The sequence below is a fragment of the Hyposmocoma kahamanoa genome, unplaced genomic scaffold (genome assembly GCF_003589595.1).
Source record: "Hyposmocoma kahamanoa isolate Upper Pololo Valley unplaced genomic scaffold, ASM358959v1 78, whole genome shotgun sequence".
In the NCBI taxonomy this organism is placed as follows: domain Eukaryota; kingdom Metazoa; phylum Arthropoda; class Insecta; order Lepidoptera; family Cosmopterigidae; genus Hyposmocoma; species Hyposmocoma kahamanoa.
Window position 1 is genome coordinate 220,930 of NW_020653945.1, and position 17,511 is coordinate 238,440.

The 17,511-nt window shown below is 45.4% G+C and overlaps 1 protein-coding gene across 1 annotated transcript in view; it reads right to left on the reverse strand.

Annotated features, from left to right (window-relative positions):
- Positions 1–2,478: 2,478 nt before the first annotated feature.
- Positions 2,479–17,511, reverse strand: part of LOC113233213 — a 57,612-nt gene continuing 42,579 nt past the window's right edge. The window contains exons 4-14 of the mRNA XM_026468252.1: positions 9,519–9,649; positions 8,453–8,633; positions 7,826–8,004; positions 7,632–7,730; positions 6,109–6,218; positions 5,942–6,039; positions 5,092–5,820; positions 4,725–4,919; positions 4,128–4,390; positions 3,934–4,051; positions 2,479–3,866 (exon numbers count right to left, since the gene is read on the reverse strand). Coding sequence (XP_026324037.1) covers positions 3,863–3,866; positions 3,934–4,051; positions 4,128–4,390; positions 4,725–4,919; positions 5,092–5,820; positions 5,942–6,039; positions 6,109–6,218; positions 7,632–7,730; positions 7,826–8,004; positions 8,453–8,633; positions 9,519–9,649 — 2,107 coding nt within the window. The 3' untranslated portion in view covers positions 2,479–3,862. The remainder of the gene's footprint in view (positions 3,867–3,933; positions 4,052–4,127; positions 4,391–4,724; positions 4,920–5,091; positions 5,821–5,941; positions 6,040–6,108; positions 6,219–7,631; positions 7,731–7,825; positions 8,005–8,452; positions 8,634–9,518; positions 9,650–17,511) is intronic.

The following is a 17,511-nucleotide window of genomic DNA, read 5'->3' on the forward strand; positions in this document are numbered from 1 at the left end:
CGGCGGGCGCCGACGGCTCGTCCGGCGTGCTCATCGGCGTGGGCGCGGCGCTGCTGGCGCTGGCGCTGGGCGGCGCCGTGCTGGGCGCGCTGGGCGCGCAGGCGCGCCGCAAGCGGGCCACGCGCGGCACCTACTCGCCCTCGGGCCAGGAGTACTGCAACCCGCGCGCCGAGATGCTGCACAGCGCGCTCAAGCCGCCGCCCGAGGAGCGCCTCATCTAGAGGGCGCGTCCTCGCGGGAACTCCGTTTCGGCCGGACAGTGTTGTGCCTTGGCCCGGGCCGCGCGGACGCGGTGGGTTCGCGACGAGACGACCGGTGTGACACCGAAGGCGTCACGCTTCATTTTCACCCTTCTTTTTCCGTTCTTTAAGTTCTCAACACAGACAAACGACGCACCACGTCGCTGTCGGGTAGTAATAAAGAAGAACTTCTTTTATTAACGCTAACCCTGCGAAAGTTCCACATTCCTAGTGCTTCGCCTTGTACAGGCATATTCTGCTATTTGCTACCCAGGTCATCTTTTTTTTTACTATACCAAATGACGAGATAAACAAGTCGTGGACCTAGCGATATAATTAGGTAAAAAATTGTATACTCACGACTCTTATTTGACTCCTTGGAAATTTTATCCCAAATCATCTCCTTCTACTGCTTTTATAATTTCTATCACTTTTATCAAATAAATTGGGCATGATTGCACCAATGATATAAATTTTTCGGTCGAATTCACCTTGAAACTTAATTAAAATACACTCCACAGTTGTAAAAAAGTACAACGTCCAAGCCCGCTGAAGCCTCGCTAATGTCCCGCTCGAACTCGTTACATTACAAAAAATCCCAGACCGCTTCCGCGGCCGCCTCTGCGTGGCCAGGGGCATTACTTTAGGATTTCATCGAAACGACCGATGAATTCGAACGCGCGAGTTATATTTTTAATATTGTATAGTGATAAACGAACGTTCGTGCTGAAGGCAGATTTATGTACCCGCGCGCGCGCACGGCTCACATACGTACTTAATATTTGTAGCATAGAAAAAGAATTTATCGATTGTTCGGGTTGTTGTCAGAGTTGGCTCCGCCCGTCTCTTGCGCTCGCTCTTTAGATGTACTCGGCAGAAGCGGAACTGTTGTAACAGCGTATCGTAAACCGAGACGCATCATATGGTGACGTAGCTGTCGAGCCGACGGGCGAATAGTTGTAAGTTTAGTTTGTAAGAGAAATAAAGCGTGCAAGATTCTAAATTACTTGGTAGTAAAGGCGTTCCTCGTCCGCAATGGCCGAGCAACGGCGCGACCGGCGCGCGGCAGACACGCACTCGCTTCGGTCCCTAAGTTTCGATTGTAACACTGTTAGAGCCTGGACCCGGCGTATTTCTTACGCGCCGTAAACGCGCGTCATCTGACGTATCGCGCATTTCGATAAGAGATAATTTTAATTTTAGTCTTGTATGTTAGTTTCAGTTAATTTTTACATGACATTCGATATAATCTTGCAACGCGATGTTTGCGCGTATAAAATACGTCGTGTGTAAAGGCTGTATATAGCTATATTTGATAAAAGATAGAATCAACGTGATCGGGTGCGGCCGCGAGCCGGCGCCGGCGCCGCCGCCGCCGCAGGCCGCGGAGAGCCGCCCGTGCCTTACACGAAAGTCTGTATATTTGAGAACCCTTTACAATTATACAAAATAGTCTTATCTACATTTTTGTACTATGGTGTAAGTACTCAATACTTAGGATGTGTTCCGTAAGCATCTCTTTATACTTAATTTTTTCGACTCGCTTAGTGCAGAGTATTAATTAGTACATATTATTACGTAGTGTAAGTGTACAGTAGTCATAGTGTAACGTTCAATATTTATATCGTAGCGTGCTCTTAAGTGCAGTACTTACTCGCTATAGCCGATTCCAGTATTGCAACGGACTTGCTCGCGCTGCGTTGCTCAAATGACATTCCAGCTTCAATTCCTTTTTGTTTTTAGGTGTAGTCGATAAAGAATTGCGTTAAGTTCCCTTTGAGCCGCCCCATTTAATGCATTGTGATATTTTTTAATTTTGATTACATATCGTTAGAATTGATTTATGAATTAATACAGACTTATTTAACTACATCGTTTTGTATCGTATATTAATTTTAGAATGCGTTTTGCAGTCAGTGATATGTTCAATGTATTTACACTAGAAACCTGCAAAGCGAGGCGCCGCTCTCGGTAACTGACATACTGAAGTGCTAGTAATAAATAATAGATTGATAACTCTCTTTGCACGTTTCACCACAGGTTTTATATAATAATAGGTTATTAATTAATTAACGTGTGATCTACAATGTAAATAATGTGAACGTTCGTTGCGACGAAGGCTCACTGCAAGCAATGTGTCCGTCCAGGCGGCGCGCGCGCAGGCGCTATTGCGCTGCGCCGCCGCTCAATAAATTCATATGTACAGCGAGCGAGCGTTTTATTCCTTAGATGTAATTAAATGAAACCACAGCGTAGTTCTAAACACGTCCTTTATTCAAATACTGTACAGGCTGTATTAAGATTACAATACATAACAACGCGAGCCGAGGGACACATCATCGGCAGTACACGGTTTGCGACCACCCTGCTTGGCGGCTTGCAGCAGGCGATGCAGTAATACAAAAGACGGCGAAGAACGAGGTCTTTCGTATGACTCCATTTGCGCGTGCACGTTGTCCCTCGGCAAGGCCCGCGCTCAAGCTTCCAACGCAAAGGAATGACTTAGATATAACCTCCTCGCACTATTGCATAACTTCAATCGGAAACGTTTCCTTCATCGCAGTGGACGCACTCATCGTTTGGCAATTATCGACTACACGTTTTGGAGGGTTCTTCGGAAGTATTGCTTATTATTACCAATGGTCGGAAAAAGGTGTTCCATATATGTGGAACACCTTTGTAGCTATATCTATACATGTATCTATATATATGTGGGAACACCTTTTCCCGATCATTGATTTTATTACACATAATTAATTACAACGCTTGGTAATCCCGATGCACATTTCCACATTTATGGTCTCTTTCATATTTCATACTTACGAACGCAATAAATTAGGTTGCAATAATAATAATAATGGTGTAAATTCGCGTAAACGCACAACTAAAATAGTTTTCCGGTAAGTGCATCTTCGATACGGGTTTCATTCGATACGGGCAACAAAAGTTGTAGATATCAGTTGTGTTAAATTTTCTGATATTTTTGTTTAAGTTCTAATCTTAAACGAAATCTCCCGTCTTTGTTTGTTAGCCCTTAACAAAAGGATCGATACATTAAAATTAATTTCCCGTTCGCGAGAATTGACACAAAAGTTTCGTTAATGAGTCGAATCAGTGTTGCGTGGTCGCGTACGTGTGTACCGCAGTGGACTCACTGATTTAGCACCAGTATGTGAGCACTCCTTTACTTGCTACTTCAGCGACAGAATAGGAAAGACGGAAGGTGACTACGTCGAGGTTCGGAGCTCAAAAGTGGAGGAAGCACAGACAATACCCAAAATATAGGAACATTCAGTCGTCGTGTAGGTCGTCACATATTTGAAAAGAATCCTACTTATAGTAAAAAATATAAACATTGTAAATGATACAAAAGACTCGACTCGACAAGTTACACATCGTAAAACAATTACTTTATGGCATAATTTACATTACATAATAATAAAAACAATAAATATGCATTGTTTCGTCATCCACACGGGATCGACGACGGGCGCGCGATCAGGCCGCTTCCCGACTACGCACTGTCCACGTCAACTCTACATCACAGAGGGGCCCGCGGGGGCGGGGGCGGGGGCGGGCGCGGGGGCCGTGGCCTCGCTCGCTCACGCCGTCGACGCCGTCGGCTACCTGCAACGGAAGCGGAGCGGTGAGCGCGGGGCGCGGGGCGGGGCGGCCGCGGGACGGGGGGGCCTACCTGTTGTCGTGCGGGTGCAGCACCACGCGCTGGTAGTCGCGGCGCGCCAGCTGCTGCCGCTGCCGCGACCCCAGCTCCGCCGTGCCGTCGCGCGTGATGAACAGCTGCAGCCCCGACGCTGCAACACGCGACGCGAATGGTCAGTCACCCTTCGCGCCTCCGCGGCGCCGCGGCCCCTCGCGAGGGATACTGACTCTCGGCGTTGTCCTCGACGGCCTTCTTGAGGTCGGTGGAGGCGATGATCTCGTCGATGAGCGAGTCCGGGTCCACGCGCGTGTTCTCGACGCGGCACGAGGCGACGTGGCCGTCGCCGGCGTCGGGCGGCAGCTGCGCGGGCGGCGCGGGCGCCAGCCCCGGCCCCTGCCCGCCGCGCTTGCGCCGCTCCAGCTGCGCCCGCGCGCGCTCCAGCGAGCCGCTCTCCGACGCCGACGTCGTCACCGACCCCGTCGACGGGTTCCTGCGCCGATACGGACGTTACTCGCGCGGCGGGGCGGACCGGGGGACTAGACTACTTCTCAGTAACTAAATACGGGTCGTGCACGGCAACGCACTGCGTTGTTGTATCTCATGCGGCATGCGGTTATTGAAGCGCTTTGAACGTCAGCAAACAAACTCACAAGCCAAAGGGGTACCCTGGAAGGTAACACCGCGGTTTCTACGCCTCGGCGTGGACACTATTTACGAAAATGCCAAACAATGATAACAATCGTGGAACGAAGCAACGGAACACGAATACAATAATAATGACCACTACAATAAAAAGCCGTCGCGACACGACACGACACGGACACGGGACGACATCTACCCGAACCGCCGCGGCGGCCGCCCGGAATCCGCCGTTAGCGGCGAGAGCGAGGGCGTTCCGGGCGGCCGCGAGGGCGGTCCGCTGTACTGTGTGTGCGGAGACTGACAGCGCGGAGGAGGGCCGGCGCGGCAGCGAGCCCTCGCGCAGCGCGCCGCACGAGCACCACTCCGCCTCGCCGCGCCTGCAGCACGGCACGGGTCAGTGCCCACGGCAACGGCTACCAGCACCCGACTCACAAACCGAACGCGAGGAGAAGGACAGGACAGAACAAGGAGCGACAGAGACAGACCGGCGGCACCTCACCCGGTTAGTGGGCGGCGATAGAGGCGAGAGGCGGCAGAGGCGGCACTCACCTCGAGTGCTCGGTGTAGCTGTGCCGCAGGAAGGGGCCGCGCTGCAGCCCCTGCGGCCGGCTCTTAGCGAAAGGGCGGGGGCTGGACTCGCCCTTGGGCGTGGACGTGAACACGGACTCCTCGTCGAGCGCCCGGTTGGAGAGGCTCCTGAACCGGTGGCGGACGTCGATGCGCTCGGCCGATTCCGCCTCGGCGTCGGGCTCCGACGGAATGCAGTAGAACTCGTCCTCGAGGCAGCCCGACAGCCGGTTGGCGTTCGACACCAGCGAGCTCTTACGGTGCGCCAGGGGCGTCAGAAAAGGGAAGTTGGTGAACAGTTCCTCGTTGCGTCTGTTGCGCTCGATCAGAGCGGGGATCGTCGTGAGCGACTTCTGCTTCAGCACCTGGAAGTTGGCGAGCGGCTTCGCGGCCGCGCCGAGGAACGCCGCCGCCGCGCGCTTCTTGTCGAAGTACGTGGGGATGACGAAGGGACCGTCCGGGGCGTCGCGCCCGTTCTCGAGGGAGGCGTCGGGGGTGGCGTACTCGTGGGCGGCGGGCGAGCCCAGCGCGCTGCGGACCACGTCGGGCGGGGGGCACGCGCCCAGCGAGCAGTTGGGCGTGAGGAACACGTCGGAGCTCTCGCTGGTGACGGTGCGCTCCAGCAGCAGCTTGGCCGCGGGGCGCCCTGAGTGGCGGGGGGCGGGGACCGAAACGGTGGTCGTGCTCACGGTCGTGCGCTCCACGCGCAGGCTGCGCGGGACAAAGCAGTCATTAACGGGCCGACCCGCCGGGACAGGACTGCCGGGAACCTACAAGGGGCGGAGGGCGGGGAGGCGGGGAGCCGGTTCGCGCGGCCCGCGCTCGGGCCTACCTGTGGTGGTGGCGCGCGGCGTCGGGCGCGGAGTCGCCCTCCGAGCTCTGCCGCGAGTGCGCCGACGCCGCCGACGCGGAGCTGCCGTAGCCGGACGCCTGCAACAGCACACCAACGGTCTGAGGCCGCGGCCGCGGGCGCCGGGCGCGTCGCCGGCCGCGCCGCACCTTGCTGCTCATGTCGCCGGACGTGTTGGACGAGTTGCGCGAGTGCGTGTGCTGCTGCTGCTGCAGACACGCGGCGCACGCGCCGCCGCCCGCGCCGGCCAGGGTGAGCCCTGGAACGGTCGACAAGTGATGTTTCGACCTACTGCGCAATCGCTCATAATGACTGTTGTCAACGTACCGTATGAGCGCAGTGCACGACGATCCATTTACTCAATTTGTTCATTTGCATTCTCGCCATATTTAAAGAAGTCATTCTATATCCGACACTGAAATCAAATCACTAAAATATTTCCGAAAAAAGAGTTTCCTTAGTTCTTATTTCATTGTGGCAATCACCTGATCCCGCTCGGTCCAAAGGTCATTGACTTGCACGGTACGTGCTACCTATTAAAACTTATAGCGCAGTCGGAGGAACCGAGAAAATATTGCTATTTCTTTCTTTCTCAAACGCAACGCACGCGCCTGCCTAGCTGCCTCGCTTACGCACAAGGATTAAGGTGGGGTAGCCGAACTCGTCGCAATTCTAGTGATCTATTAGCTAGTCTCTCACTAAATGCCACGTGGTTTGATATGTAAACAAGAGTTAGTGCAAAAATGAACGGCTACCAGAATTTGTATGAACCGTCAAGCGCAAGAGCGCGACTATTCTTATGGATGATGTGAAACGTTTAGATTACGAGAATCGAAAAATTGCGCGCAAAAATCGTCTTTGCTTTCAGAATTGTGAAACCAAACATGGAAAGTTCAAGCGAAACCGGTGGTGGCTCCGGTACGGAGCCAGCCACCAACTGTGGAGCTAGGTACTTCTAGCAAAATTTTCATGTAACCTAAAGTTGGTAAGTATCTACCAAATATAGGTTACAAATTTTTTTTTTTTTTCACTCAACTTTTCCAATTAATGTAAATAATTAGTGAATTATAACAATACTATTACATAATCATAATTTAAAAAGTAAGTAAATAAGCGATCTAGAAAGATTGCGTATCGCTCGGCGAAGCGGGTGGCGGGGTCACTGCCCTCGCGCGGTGCATACGATTTAGGGACCATTTTTCAAGACTTTGCTATACAATTAGCCAGAATATTGAACAGAATATATTTTTTTTAAATATGGCGAGAATGCAAATCAACACACTATATACCCTACGTTCTCAAGAATACGGTTCCGTTCCTCCATTACGCATACCGAATGTGCGAGAGAAAGATATATGTTCTGATTATCATTATACTGCCACCGTTAGTTGAACGGGCGCATGTATCAATTGATCAATTTTTGATTTTTGAAAAATTTTGTTGTGTAAAAAAAGCCAGTCTGTTACTATTTTTATTTTTTCCTAAGTGGATAAGGTATGAAGTTACCGCAAGAGAAAAGTAGATATTTTTAAATTTCATTTCTTTAAACATTTTCTCGGTTTTGAGTTTTTGTCACATGCGCCCTTGCAACTAACGGCCGCAATATAGAGGAGTGCAAGCGGACTGTGAGTTTCCTCATCATCAGCAGCGGTAAGATGGCGCAACGTATCACCTGGGTGGTCGGTGAGCGACAGCGGCGGCGGCTCGTCGGGCTCGGGCGAGGGCAGTTCGCACGATGGCAGCGACGACAGCGGCTGCGCGTGGCTACCCTCTGCGAACAATAACAGCGGTTAAACCATCACTGATGGAATTTTCAATGTAATTTACGGTAACGGCACGTAAACGTGAGGCATACGCAGGACTAACCGTGTGGCCGTCTCTTGGTGAGACTTCCGAACCCGGAAGAGGCCGTGGAGGAGCCGCAGTCGTCGTCAGCGGCGGGTGCACTCTCCGAGCCGCTGTCCCCCGCGCCGCCGCCGCCACCGCTGCCTGTGCCCGGCGCCGTCACGCGCCCTTCCGCTGCCACGTCTTGCTTGCGCTCGGGGCTGTGAATTGCAAATTGCACATAAATACCGGACTGTTGCTTGAGTGTGAAATCTTTAAGTATCAATGAGAGTACTGCCACCTTACCTATTTCTGCTGCCAAGCGGTAATGTTAGCATTACTGCGTTCCAGTTTTGAAGGGTAAGGGTGTTGGTAAAATACAGGTACAAGGGACTTGTCAACCTATGTCTCAGGCTGACGGGCACAGTGGCAGTGTTCCTCAGATCTTGCGATTTAAAGCTGTGAGTGGCACTGCAACTGTTATGGACAGGCGTGTAGCTTACCATCAGGCACACAACTCGTTCGACTCGTCACTTGATATTATATAAAAAAAAGAGAACATGTAGACAATTCCAGTACGGACATACAATTCTTGTGATATACGGTGTTGTACTCGAAGGTCATCTAGCTGAGTGACACTGGTGCATTAGTAGGAACATTTCGCCTTACACTTTGAAGAGCGGGTCTCCGGAGATCATATTCATCTTGACGCGCACGCGCAACACGGAGTTATCCTGCCGCCGGCGTGGGTCGTAGCCCTCGAGCAGGCAGCGTCGCGTCGCCTCCCCCGCGCCCGCCAGCTCTGCCAAGTTCACGTCGCAGAAACCCAGCTTCTGATATGACCGCCCGCCTGCAACCATATGTCCAGGAAAACCTTTATTATGTCCATTAAACGCCGAAGTGATAAAAGAAATGACCATGTTTGCTTGTTATGTCAATAAGGCTCACAATCTCTAGGTAGGTGGAAGTAATTTATTTATTTACTTATTGAGAATTAAGGATAGCCAACACAACATATTTTATATATATATAAAATATATAGTATATATAGTATAGCTAAAAGGGTACAACCAAAATATATAAGCATTATACAAATCGCACTTACAGATTACCACATCATGGTAGTAGTAACAAGCGGATTTTGTTATATATAACATTTATACACTTTCAAATTCATATAGCAATAGTTTACAAATTAACATAATTTCTTAATATAATTTTATTTTAATATTATTTTATTTTTTGGTAAACATAATCAGGTAAACAGCTTTTTACTTCTGGACTAACGCAACAATAAAAATGTTTCTACTTTAAGCTTGCATAACTTCGTCACTCGCTTAGTTATTTTACTCGGCAAGCTTAAGTTTGCCTAGTAAAATATATATTTCATAAATGAAACTCTGACAGAATTTATGTGAAGTTCCTGGAGAAATAATAATATGCAAGGTTCAATGGAATTATGAATTGCCCTTCCACCTAGGAATATAAGAAAATGCAAAAACTGGGAGACATGACATCACCCTTCAAGATAGCTTGACTTTTAAACTTTTGTTTAAACAAGCAGTTCCACCTTATGGAACCGTTAAAAAATCTATGCTAAGAACCTTGAAAGTATGGAAATATAATTATTTTGAGAAGTTGGTATTGGAATTCGGGTCTTGTATTAGAGTGGATTGTGTTACTAACGGACACATGATTGTCATGTCATGTCATTATCATGTCAGCACAGCAGTACCTTTGCACTCCTTGCGCACGGAAATGCGCATGAGCGCCGGCTCGAGTACGCCGGTGTTAGCGTTGGCGCACATCTTGCACATGAACGAGAACTGCGCGTTCCACCGCACCGCGTGGTTGCGCACCTCCTCCCTGAAATCGACAAATGGATTTATTTAGGTATGGTCCCTTGACTCAGCACGAAGCTGGAATATTATTCAACATTCACACACAAGTCCTTCATAAAATTATTCCCAATTTTTGTTAACCAATACCGCATACTGACCACATTTATATTGCAGACATAGTGCACTCGCACTCTCAATAATAAAGTGACGTAATTGGAAAAGTAACATTTTTGCGATGGTTACAAAATAAATTTAAAAAAGTATGAAATAAAACTAAAATATCGTTTTTCATTTTTGTCGTATTTGGCACCAGCCAAATTGCATGTTCGCTACTTTTTAAAATCTATTTTGTCAGTTTCCCTTTTGGGATACTTCTCGAGTTATAATATAAATTCAGTAAGCTATAAGAGCTCACGTCCGGACTGAAATCATAAAGGAAAAATTCAAATCGACCTCGACATTTGAGGGGTCGACTAACATTTCAAAACAAAAACCAGCATCTAGCATTATGCTATATTTAGTACATTACATTTGCTACATGCAACTATTTGGCTCCACCACGTACTTAGTTTTAAAATGGGTAGTTATAACGTTCTAACGCCGAATTTTGCTAATAGGTAACCAGGTAGCGACAAATGTCGGAGACAAATGTTTTAATATACCTGAGAGGCGAGCTGGTCGGACATAATGCCGAACCCGTCAAGCACGAGAGATTACTCAGCGAAACTGCCTATTTCTTCGAAGTATAACTATAAAATAGTTTTTAGTTTGTATAATGGTAATAGTCGTAATGCAAACGAGATCTATGAGAATTGAAGCGTCACAATTTAGCGAAACGGCCGTCGCCGTGCCTATGCCGGTCACATGTGCTACAAGCGTGGGAAGCAACACATACAAATTACTCCAAACCTCATGAGTTTAATTAACGCGGTCGCAAAACTCAATCCTCTTGATTGGGGTCACAAGTCGCAAGCCGTCGATGCCTAAATATCCTCGCAATGACGTGAACACCAAATAGAGGGCTATTAAATTGTCTACGTAACTTGCATCGAATGTCGGCGGCGGTGCACCGGCCGCTGTTTCCGCGCCCACGTTTCTTCAACATGCGTGCTTTGCTTATACGATCGTTCGTGTGTCGTCTCTTGGACTATCGGTCCACATTTCCGCATTTTAATGAATGATTATTATCACTATTCATAGGGATTTGTAAGTAATTAATGAAAAATACATTTCTGAAATGTTGTTTTCTATTCCATGTAGCGAAGTGTAACGTTCAGTTGTAATCATGGTTATGATCTATGAGACATGACCGCCCTTGGTCGTGCGTCAACGCTCTCATGTCAGACATACAAGAGAGATCATTTGAGTGAATTACAGCAACGTTTTGTACTGTCGTGTCGTAGCAATGCCAAAAGTGTATCCGATGAAGGCGTTTCACGTCATCCGTCGGCAAGTGTTATTTCCACCAAACCAAAAAAGTGTTGCTAACGTGTTGGAAACTTTGAGCCATATTTGATAATAATAATAATCATTCAAAGTTTTCGTGGTCTTTTTTTAAATACATTTTTAAATAAAACAGATTCAAACGAACGAGAAAAGGTGAATATATCGGGTATACGCAGATAAGGAGGCAATAATTAAGCGTTTGCAAGATTGTAGAAATAAGTATTAATATCCTTCTCTTTCCGAAAGGACTTTGAATTGTTTCTAAAGATGACACGGTCATCATTATTACCTATCCTGGTCTCAAACCACAAAAGTTAATTTTAAGGCAGTTTTTTTTGTATTGTTTTCTTTTATAAGAAAACCTAAAACAATGAATTAATGGCATGAAGTCAACAAACCGAGTAAAGTTGCTCAATTCGCAAAAAATGTACTGGCAGGTCTAACTATTTTCGAAAGAAATTTGACTCCTGCAGTTCATCAGTTAACGCTAATAACAATACCTTTAAAGAAATGTCTGGTTCAATAGCTAGGTATGAAACAAAATGCCGATATATAGCTAGATATGGACCCACCCCTGTCATAGTACATGTCAAATGAACCTAGAATTTATGTTTATTGGATTTCTAGCTCCCAAGTTGATTTTCACGTCAATAACATTACATTTTATTAGATTTGATGAATAAGGTTGATTTTTCACGAAAAAGTATTTTGTATTTGGCAAATTTCGACTGATAAAAATATCTACCTACAGTATTTACCAAAATCATAGACTTGAGATACACAGCGACAGGTCTATAAACTTCAGGCATTACATCAATAAAATAACAAGTAAATCCTCACAGCTATCTGGCTATATATCTATACATATAACATCCTTGAAGGACCTTTGATATCTGTATATATATATATATATATATATATATATATATATATACCACTGCAGTTAGGAACGTACGATCTCCGGGTTACATTGTGCACTCCAATAGAATAGAGAGAAACCAAAAAAGAGTCCCGTATCAACTATCCTACGTCAGAAATACGTAAGTGGAAAACTCTGCCGTCGTCGTATGAAAGTAGATTGAGCTTTTACAAAATAAGCAGCTTGATTTTGATTGCCTCTCCCGATCGGAAACTGCGTCTTTTCTGAGTCGAGGCTTATAATATTGCGAGTTGGCTGCCCGATCGGATCGATTCCCATTTGAATTAAAATCAGGACCAAGGTATAAAATGTTCAAGCCTGTTATGTGTACGTATATTCAAGTTGTAAACCAAATAAAAGTATATTAAAAAAATTAACCAACCGATGCAGTTGATGTCGTTTTATCACGGGAGTCCATTTGTCAGGACCGAAATCGCAATCCAAAATTAATACGTCGGCTATCGAGTCGCAAATCATTCACCGACAGCGATGAGTCGCGTTAATAATTCCGCTTTCAAATGTTTCACTTCCAGTAAAGTCGGCTCTATTCCTACGGTCAACACGTCGTACGTTGGCCACGGCCGTTCATAATTAACAGTATTGGTCCAATTCTTTTGTAAATAACCTTAGCAGGTAACGCATCGCTAATCTGAGTGAGATAGGTAAAATGTTCCTGTTTTTCATTCGCAAATAATCTACATCGTATTTTCATTTAACCCATAGATTCGCAAACTTTTTCCCTCACTGCCCACTCAGCAAGATAAAAGACATTCAACGCACACCACTACAAAAAATAATTGAACACACGTATTTTTTTATATTAACTTAACACAAAAAACCATAAGGAAAAAAATTATATATGTACTGTAGTTTATATAGATAATTCAGGTTTTTTTTCCAAATGCAGTAGGAGCTCCTGGACAGCACCAACGCTCCTCAATTGCTTCCGAGGCCCCTACTGCCCTAGGACTCTTCAACGCCCACTGGGCGGTAGGGAACACTTTGGGAAACTATGATTTAACCCACACGAGAATTATAATTCCATACGAAGAGCAGACCTCAAAAGTTATCGTTAAGGAAATTAAACCCTTCTAACACACAATTGCATATAGCTTCTAATTAATTACATTTTGTATGATTGTACCCAATGCCCCCTTCCCTCGTCAACGTGATGGTCGTTACCGTCAGTAGAGGTGCGTTTCCGTGGTAAATCAGAGGGACTACCGTGCCACCGCCGGCCGTGGCTTTGTTATTATTATTTAGAGAACTTTCCAAAGCGTCTCTGTGGAATTAAATATAAGGTTTACGTTAGGTTCAAAGAACGAGTCTGTTTTTGAAATTAACTTCGAGTAAGACTCGAAACTCACACTAGCATCTCGAATTTGAAGCGAACATGATGTCATCGGCAGAGGTCGTCGAACGGAATCGTCTGCAAAGTCGGTGATATCAGGTTTAACTTTTTTATCGAAACAACATTCGTTAATTGCAACAGCTACCAACCAATCGGTAATGCGTTCGTCAAACTATCACAATAGAGGGCGTGCGGTGTGACTTTCGAAATTCCGTTATTGGGGTGTTTCACACTCGACTACGCAGGGCTCGTAGCTGGCTTAACGCATGGTACCAGCCGGTACCACAAAGATCGGTCGCGTCCCTAAGGCCTCGTTAAATTTGGCCAGCGTCTTCCTGCAAAATTACACATTACAACTGCGTCCCGCAGCGAAAGTATATTAATAATCGATTTTGTCTGGGAACTTGGAAAGTTGATATTTACTGAAAGTTGATAGATACTCTCTAAGCGGAAATGCATAAAATAGCAGCGATGTTACCATTTTATTCAAGTAAATTTATTTGTGCCAAATTCAATAGTTTACATGTGACTAAATATCACTGAGCAATTCACAGTCGGGTGAGTGCAGCTCACCTGAGTGTGTCGGTTGCCGTCAGCCGCCAAACCCATTAATCGTGCTCCCGTCGGCGACGCCGACGCCATGCAGCGCCAATTGCGGTAAATCACGTCGGCGAAAACTCCATGCTATTAGCTTCACATAAACGACAATAAATTTACTCTCTTAAACCCAAAACACACATTGCCTTGCTAGTTATAAAGAACATTTAATTATTAATTAATAGATTCAGATTTTTTTTGAAACATTACTTAAATGGCAGTAAATTACTTTGTTATTTCAAATTCGAGTTCAAACGCCACTACAGTTGCAGACACCTCTGCCAGACACGCCCTAATTCTTATATTCGGGTATATTTTTGGTTGGTATATTGTTTTTAACTGTAGTTGTACACAAGCGCAGCTATTTTGCACGATTTAACCATCACTAGATTCAAGGAGTAGCAAAGTAATTTACTTCCATTTTTATATAATTATTATCCCATTAATACACTTTCAGCTGGATGTAACAAATCAGCGAGCAACCAAGGCCGGATGATTATGTAATTGTTACTCTGCGTACGCATACGTGAACTGAACAAATTCGCATAAGTAACAACATATTTTCGTTTTGTTAATTAATTTCGGAAGGAAACTCCAATCTGGGAATCTTTATCGCGTTCATGAATATTAAAACAGATCGTCTGCATTAACATTTAAATAGTCCAATAAGCGCGGCTGTTGTGTTACATACAGTTAGGATATTTCGTTCATTGCGAATATATTAGGCTTGAGAGATAGCAGAAGCCACGATGTAGCAACAGAGTTAAAGCAGTCTTTCATGTGCTGAGTTGCGTGTGCGGCGGCGCGTATCGTTTGTAAAATACCGGCGACGTGTGATTACAGATTGCAGCGCTAACTGTACGAGCATTGCCACATACCCACAAACTTCACGGAGCTTCGACCCCATTCCTGTTGTTTTACGATCAGTCCCGTACATAGCTAGACCACAATTCGTGGAGCTCTGATATTCCTCACTTGGGATTGCGGCTTCTATTTTAATTTTGACATTTGCTCGTTAGTCAGTCGTAACAAATGTAAATAAATACGTATAGCACAGTGTTTTTAGAGTATCACTCGCGTTTTCAAACGCGCAAGTGGTATTGTACTGATTAATTTCATACTCTAGTACGCGTGACCGCTGCAAGATGATAAGAGAAACTCATTAAAACGAACTCGGAGAGCACGAGAACATAACATAATTAACGAAATCCATGAATTCACTCATTTCTCAACGTGGGCGAAATCATAAAAATGATTACTTAGAAAACCTTACGCACTTTCCGCTGAAAGACCCAATAAGGAATATTGAGGGGAAACAAAAATGTTAAATATTGTGTCAGTGGCGCGCGGTGCTTAAAACAATAACAAACTTAAGGAAAACATTGTGAAAATCCGTCGAGTTGGAGGAAATATCTGAAGATGGCATTCGCCGGTCATAAATGGGACAAGGTTGCAAAGCCATTGCCTAACGGCCACCGCGCGGTGTCGCCGACAGATGGCTCCTCGTCACTCGCATACTGCGCTATCCGACTGACAAGGGGAAGGACAAAAGCAACGGACTTATTATATACTTGATTGCATCCTTTATTCCAATCAATGCTTTGGAATTATATCATTTGAAAATAGAAATAGACCCGAGAACGTGATTAGAAGAATGATAATACCTATGACGTCAGTGTGCCTCTAAATTGATTAATATAATGTGTGTACAAGAACAAGCTAATGCGATGCGAAGGTCGCGGCTAGAACTGGTCATTATGCACGGAGAGGCTTACGCGGTGATGTCGTGTCATGTACGTGACGTTATCTGAAATACGATACCCGAGAAACCTCTTACTAGGTTTTCCATGACCCAGCAGAATACAATATCTCAATTACCTGTTTCTTATCGTGATGTGGAGTATCTTAATTTTTGCTTTTTTTATTTTAGTTTGCGCTTCTAGTATCTTTTTCCCAAATGTATTAGACCTATGTAGCAAAACTGGACTGGATTATCATTAGCGTGCGCCAAGTCATTAAGAAGGACATCGCAAAACACTAGGCTTTGTAGGAAGGCTCATTCGTAAACGGGAGTAAAATTGTTGGCACAGTGCCACGCGCCGTAGCAACACGCCTGTATCAACGCCAACAAATCTCATTGCTTCAATTAGATTATTATTAAGTCTGCAAACAACTAATCAGCCTGATCAGAATAGTCGCTTGATGTTGATTAACCCGGATTGACTATATCCTTGCAAAAACAAAACTGGCAACGTCTTCAAAGGCTACGATCAAAATGTATGTGAAAAGTAAAATCCTTTCAATATTCAATTAAATACAGAAATAAAGACAATCTTACATCTAGGCGCTGTACAAACAAGGTAACGTTCGTTATCCGAAACTAATTGGCTCCAACAAATTGCTTTGGAGGTTTTTTGTAGAATACCAAATAAAGTCCGACAACAAATTAGTGTTAGGTTTCTTCGAAGTGGACGTACAGAGTTCCTAAAAACCATTAGATCACTAACTGGATTACAAAATAGCTAGGAACATAATGAAATAGTCCCGAATGTAATAAGGAAATTGTAGATTCCTGCAGTTGCATCTCAAAATGGTTCGTAAATCGATTTATGGTAGACATCTGCGTCCGCGCTGCTCCTGGTTCTCAGCTCCGGCTTTGGTGTTCGCTGTGTCGGTTGCACGACCTCGTTTGCTTCACGATCGATCTCTGTTTCAGGAATAGAAGCCACTAATCAAATCCCGACTGCTTTACGACTCCTTATCCCGGCTCTAGAAACGCGGTCCGCTATTCATTCTAGCTTGTTTGTCCTATTTCGTGCACATTGTGATTTCTTGTAATCGGCTTAACGGCTTTGTTTTTCGCAGTCGCCTTTTATTTTTTGTCAAAAATTAGAAACGGACGTGTTGATTTGACGTTACATGTATACATACGCAGTTTTTATTTTAATGATCACTGTAGTTACTAATGACTGTTACGTCCTACACGCATTGATGTTACAACCGGTCAGAGGTGACACAGAATATAATAACGAATAATTTCCGACAACATCCTAATTTCCTTTGGGAATCCAAAGCGTCACCTAAACGTCTCTGGTCGACCACGAGCGTGACGTTATTCGTCCAATATTCACATGGGTATGAGGCTTGCATATTCATAGTGTTGGCAAAAACCCATTTAATACAATGTTGTAGGAAGTTGTTGTTACTCACATTGCAACGTTAACGAAGTTGGGCGCGTCTTCGAGCTGCAGCAGCAACCTAAACGCACCGCGAACGTTCGCTATTAAATTACGGCTCCAATAATTGAATATTATTGAGACAAATCTAAAGAAATAAATCAACAATTAGAACTGAACAATTAGTGCTGCAACACGGAGCTGCGTGACGCCATTTATTTACATCGATGACTTCAGCATGAAATCAGCGATGTATTTTTTGTTCTGAGACTTAACATGGGCGTTATGACCCCGGTGAGGTGCCAATCGCGGGAATCACTGGGTGTTTCTCGGTCCTTCTCCAAAGACATGTCATTCGCAGCTATTTCCGTATGCGCACCACAGGTATTTTCGGTTAA